The sequence below is a fragment of the Gymnoscopelus microlampas genome (genome assembly GCF_963454915.1).
Source record: "Gymnoscopelus microlampas genome assembly, chromosome: 5".
In the NCBI taxonomy this organism is placed as follows: domain Eukaryota; kingdom Metazoa; phylum Chordata; class Actinopteri; order Myctophiformes; family Myctophidae; genus Gymnoscopelus; species Gymnoscopelus microlampas.
The window spans coordinates 43,736,495-43,742,616 of NC_139942.1; the positions used below are offsets into that span (position 1 = coordinate 43,736,495).

General features: G+C 43.7%; 1 protein-coding gene across 4 annotated transcripts in view; it reads right to left on the reverse strand.

Annotated features, from left to right (window-relative positions):
• tep1 (telomerase-associated protein 1) overlaps positions 1 to 6,122 on the reverse strand; it is a 44,278-nt gene that overhangs the window by 24,242 nt on the left and 13,914 nt on the right. For 3 of the 4 annotated variants that reach the window (XM_084058734.1, XM_084058735.1, XM_084058733.1), the window contains 7 exons: positions 6,042 to 6,122; positions 5,564 to 5,623; positions 5,301 to 5,369; positions 4,459 to 4,574; positions 3,657 to 3,719; positions 1,072 to 1,215; positions 83 to 374 (listed from right to left, as the gene is read on the reverse strand). The exon at positions 6,042 to 6,122 is cut by the window's right edge and continues 63 nt beyond it. In XM_084058734.1, coding sequence (XP_083914860.1) covers positions 83 to 374; positions 1,072 to 1,215; positions 3,657 to 3,719; positions 4,459 to 4,574; positions 5,301 to 5,369; positions 5,564 to 5,623; positions 6,042 to 6,122 — 825 coding nt within the window. The remainder of the gene's footprint in view (positions 1 to 82; positions 375 to 1,071; positions 1,216 to 3,656; positions 3,720 to 4,458; positions 4,575 to 5,300; positions 5,370 to 5,563; positions 5,624 to 6,041) is intronic. The other variant, XM_084058736.1, reaches the window with a different exon arrangement.

The window sequence follows — 6,122 nt, forward strand, 5'->3', positions numbered from 1 at the left end:
AAATGTCATAAAAATATATATATATATATAATAATAATAATAATATATACAAAATTAATAAATTAATGATGCAACGTATTACCCAGCTGTACTGCGGCAGGTCGGGCAGGGCGGGCCGCGGGGGCACAAGTCCGTACCGCTCCCCCAGGATGCACACCAGCATCTGGCTGCGACACACCTCCGACAGACACAGCTCCGTGGCGCGCTCCGACTCCTCCTCGGTCACGCCCCAGCGCAGCTCCACCTCCTGCAGGTAGAGGTAGGCGGACGCTGCGCGGCGCCTTAGCTCCGGGAAGACGCTGCGCACCAGGACGTCACGCTCGGCGTGCATGTCCCGAAAGGTGGAGGAGATAAACACCCGCACGCCTCGCCACCTGAGGTCAAGATGGAGGAGGATTGGAGAGGCCGAGAGCGAGGGGTGCAGGGAAGAACACAGGATTGAGATAAGGAAGGTGGATAGTTAATTTACTACAGCTTTAGTTAAAGCTGCAATCCGTAACTTTTATTCCTACCCGGGAATCAGGATTTGAACCTGGGTCTCTCCCACGCAAGCGCAGACATTTCTACTGCTGACCTAATACAGAAAGCCTGTTTGGGCAGAGGACACGCTTTGGGCTTCAATGCAATACCTCATGTCAACCAGTAAATGGAATACGCTTGTATAGTAGTGGTCCTACCCGACCTCGATAGAAGAGCAGTTAGACCAACTACAAACACCACAGCATATTACATAATACTAGTTACCGTCACTTTAAAGCAAAGTTATTATGTAATATATGATATGCCTTACTACATATTACTTTTTGCGTTACATTCACCAAAATAATAACTTCAACTCTGTAATGACGGTACAAGCTTAAGTTGATTTATTGAAGTTCCAGCTGGTAACGCAGATTGTAACGCATTACCTGGCATAACTGTGGTGAAGTATTACTTAAATATAAATATTAACCCATAAAATAACTATGTTACCACTATTACAGTAACTTCATAAATATAAAACTGTACTTTTGTCAAATTAGACCCCCCCCCCCCAACACTGTCAATGAGTGACCATGGAGGAAACATTACCTTAACCTAGGGCTGGTTGGTAGAGGGGTGACACTGGTTGTGGTTTGAGGTTGTAGAGCCCCTTGAGGAGGAGGGATGTTGTGCAGTTTGTCTATATGCTCCACATGTTCCAGCAGCCGAGATGAACAGCGCTCTGCCACAAACCTGACGACACAGGAACACATGAGAGGTCAGAGTGTGTGTGTGTGTGTGTGTGTGTGTGTGTGTGTGTGTGTGTGTGTGTGTGTGTGTGTAGAGCGTGTGTGTGTGTAGAGCGAACTCTCTCTCCTCCGTCCTGATACTCCTGGACCTGTCTGCAGCGTTCGACACAGTGAACCACCAGATCCTCCTCTCCACCCTCGAGGGGATGGGTGTCTCAGGCTCTGCACTCTCCCTGTTTGCATCCTACCTGACGGGTCGCTCCTACCAGGTGATGCTGAGAGGGTCTGTGTCAGAACCACACAGGCTCACTACTGGGGTTCCCCAAGGCTCGGTTCTGGGTCCTCTTCTTTTCTCTCTCTACACTACATCTCTTGGTGCTGTCATCCACTCCCATGGCTTTTCCTACCACTGCTATGCCGATGACACCCAGCTGATCCTCTCATTCCCCCCCTCTGACACACAAGTGGAGGCACGCATTGCTGCTTGTCTGGCTGACATCTCGGAGTGGATGTCGACGAACCACCTGAAGCTCAACCTGGACAAGACCGAGCTGATGTTCATCCCGGGGAAGGGCTGTCCTCACCGAGACATGGCCATCACCATTGAGAATGCTGTGGTGACGTCAACTCGGACTGCGAAGAATCTGGGTGTGACCCTGGACGATCAACTGTCGTTCTCGGCTAACATCGCATCAGTGACACGGTCCTGCAGATTCCTCCTCTACAACATCAGGAGGATTCGCCCCTTCCTCACGGAGAAAACAGCCCAGGTGCTCATCCAGGCTCTTGTCATCTCCCGCCTGGACTACTGCAACTCCCTCCTTGCTGGTGCTCCGGCATCAGCCATCAGACCTCTGGAGCTTGTTCAGAAAGCTGCGGCTCGTCTGGTGTTCAACCGCCCCAAGTTCTCCCACACAACTATCCTTCTCCGTTCTCTGCACTGGCTCCCCGTAGCAGCTCGCATTCAGTTTAAAACCCTGGTGCTAGCCTATAGAGCAGTGAAAGGAACAGCTCCTTCTTACCTCCGGGTTTTGGTCAATGCCCACACCCCTGCCCGACCACTCCGGTCTGCCACCTCGGGGCGACTGACTCCCTCGCCACTCAACGGTCCTTCTGGTCGATCGACACGGTCACGACTTTTTTCTGTTCTGGCCCCACAGTGGTGGAATGAACTTCCCACTGATGTCAGGACAGCAGAGTCACTGCCCATCTTTCGCCGCAGGCTGAAAACCCACCTCTTCAGGCAACACTATCCTTCCTCTTTGCCTGGCCTACTTGTTGTTAACTAGTTGTACGAACTCTTGTTTTATTTTTGTATTGTTTTATTGGATCTTGTTTAGTCGATACACTTATTTGTTTTAGCTCGTGCTCATTTGATTTTGCCATTTTTGTCTCATCTGTTTAAGAAAGTAGGTAGCTGATATATTGCACTTTTACCTTAGCGCTAGGTATACTCTTGGTTGCTTGTTTTTGCAGGAAATGTACTTAAAAACTTCTGGTGATTAGTAGTTTTCGTTCCCTACCTATGTTGAATACACTTATTGTAAGTCGCTTTGGATAAAAGCGTCTGCTAAATGACTGTAATGTAATGTGTACGTCTGTATGTCAGTGTTAATTTTGATTTAGTTTTAGTCATAGACTTTTGAATATAATTCCATTTAGTTTTAGTCATATTTTAGTCATCTGAAATGTTTTAGTTTTGTTTTTTGTTTCATATTTTTGGGGGCTTTTGTGCCTTTATTGATAGTGAAGGAATAGGACAGGAAACGGGGAGAGAGATGGGGAGTGACACACAGCAAAGGTTGTCGGGATCGGGATTCAAACCCGATCAGGCTGCATTAGAGCCCATATGTGGCCTATTTTAGTCTGGTTTTAGTTGACTAAATATAAGATTTTAGTTGACTAAATGGCATAAGATTTTAGTTGACTAAATATGATAAGATTTTAGTTCACTAAATCTACTGTTGATTTAGTAGACAGAAATGTATTTTGGCGGGACGTGATGTCGTCGTAATTGCCTGATTTATACTTAAAAATAGCTGATCTAAAAGCTCACAATGCGTCTAGTTTTTGTCATCGTAGATTATTTAGTTTTCGGCAGTGAAAAAAGGTAGTTGACGGGGTTTGCGACAGAGTTGGACCTGTGACATGCGAGTCAAAAAACAAAGCTCAGTGAAATCAGCCCGACGCGACCGCCATTCATGTCTTTATAGATGGCTTGGCTCAGAAAGAGCCTATAGCTGATGACGTCATTGATGCCCAAATTTGAGCAATCCGAGCCCCATTCACTCCCATTAGAAACATTTTTTAAGTTATATATTTCAAAAAGTATACCACAACAACTTATGTGAACAAAGATTAGTGAGATTATACTGTAAGTTTGCGTAGTGGCAGTGTGTACAAGAAATGTGGTGTTGAATGAGAGTTGAACAGGTGACATTTTACCTGAGGACTTGCTCACTGAAGCCTGAAACCACCACACAATTTGGGTCTTGGTCCATGCACGACCTGGTCAAGATTGGGAACAAAGGCACAACATAAAGAATTTAAACTTCTTCTCACGATTCATATCCATAAGAAAAGACCTCACACTCCTCCTAATAACTCCTAAACATTTCTTCACTGCCGCATATTTGTTTTCATTGGTTCCATACAAAAGAAAAGTGCTTTGTAAATGTGCTTCATCAGGTTCATTTCTAATAAAAGGAAGTGATCTCACATCTTTAGGGTGGACTGTTTGATATAACAACCCACTCCCAACTTACAGTTTGTCAAATCAATTAGTCAATTAATCAATTAGTCAACAAGTCAATGTTAAGCAAGATAAATATTATAAATAATAAAATTCTCATTGTGTCTTTAATTGAAAACAAGTTGGGTTTGGATATTGGCTTAATTCCTCGTTGTCTGTAACTGATGCCAGTCTACTTTCTCCATATGGTTCCGAGGATGTCTATTGCCATTTTTACAGTACATACTATCCATCAGGAAATTCACTGTAGACATACGATAATGTCTACTGTATGCTTAAGTAAGATTTATGAATATGTGCTTGATTGTCGGTTTGTGATTAAGTCACTTACAGTAAGATGACATGATTTTATCTTAACCACACCAACCCTAGCGTCCCTATTCTCGGGCGAACATTCGGCAAAAATAGCAGATCTACAAGCTCACAATGCGACAAAAAAGAACAAATCTTATTTTCAGGGAAGAGATTTGGTGTATTTGGACCAAAGGAGCAGACCTGAGAATTTTCACAACCAGGACCTTGTCGTTTATGTCCTTCCTGTAGTTCTTGATGCTCCATTCCAGCTCTTGGTTAATGTTGTTGTGTTCGCCAATTATAATGATGTTGTCCACCTGGGGGGAATAAATTCATAAAAACAGTAATAACCCTGTTGTCCCCATCTACAGCAGAATCTTTTAAGATTTGTCCAAATCTTTTCACAATTTTTCAAACATAGCTGATCTACAAGTGCACAACGTGTCACATTGCAACGTGTTGTGAACTTGTAGATCGGCTATTGCCAAATTATAGGGCATGAGTGGTTAACACTACCACCGCCAGGCCCGTAGCCTATGGGTCGATAAATCCAACCGTAAAGCGCCGATCCCGTAGCCTCAATTTTCGATACGGCACATTTCATTGTAACACCACCGGAAACTGAATTATTCGGGATCCGGTTTTACCGATCCCGTCGGCCCTCGTTCTTATGACGAAACTGAAACCCCATTTTCTCCTTGTAGTTTTTTCTCCTCGGTGATCACTGTTTAACATAAACCGTTCTAACTACAACATGGATGCCCCGTTTGACACGTGGTCTTCACTGCTCGAACCAGGCAGATGTCCGCGATGTATACAAACAGTGCACAGCTCAATCTTACGGATTTTAACAAGGTCTATGGCGACGTGAAAAAAACAACAATAAAACGTTGGCACTGGTGAGTACATTATGAGATTAACCTCTGGAGGTCAATGTGTTAATGATGCTACAAAAAAATAAATTCTAAGAACACTCAGGCAGTTAAAAGGTTCTATGCATTACACCAGACTACTTATAGGCTACAAGCTATACAAGCACAAACCTTGTTTTTCTTTGTGAACTCTCTGGAGAAGAAAGAACCCCAATTTTCACTTGAATCTAGTTGACATTCCTGGGAGTATAAAAAAAAGGTACATTGTGCAGTTATACCATCATATTTGTGCCAAAATATGCCATTTGGAGGATGTTTGTGTAGTCCATAATTTGACACACACACACACACACACACACACACACACACACACACACACAGACACACACACACACACACACACACACACGCACGCACACAGACGACATACATACACTACGGTGAACTCCAAACAGGCCCATTCTGAACCTGTTTTGCAGGACATCGCGGGACACCTGGACGGGGGTGGAGGATTTCTTTTTTTTAAACAGTGATCTTTTTTTTCCAATTATCATCAACATTGGCCATCATCTTCAGTTTCAAAGTGCTTTATTTATAAAGCACATAAAAAAGTGTTTTACACACAAGAAGAAATACAATATACAAGCTTGGGTCAATTCTCACTATAAACTCCTTTCAGATGACATATAGACACTAAGAACAATATAAATACTTCATAAATATAAATTCCACTTAAATCATAGTCATATTCTTATCATCTGGACCAAGCGTAGCGTCAACGAGGGCCAGCTTGACACAGACACCCAAACCTCCCCTCTGCAGTGCTGCGACTGGAGTTTGTAGAGTACATACATACATATATACATACATATATAAATACATACATACAAACACACACACACGAACCCTTACCTTGACCACATCCCTCACATTATCCAATAGAATGTCGGACTGTAGCTTGACCTCCTTACATTGGTTCCAGCTAACCACACA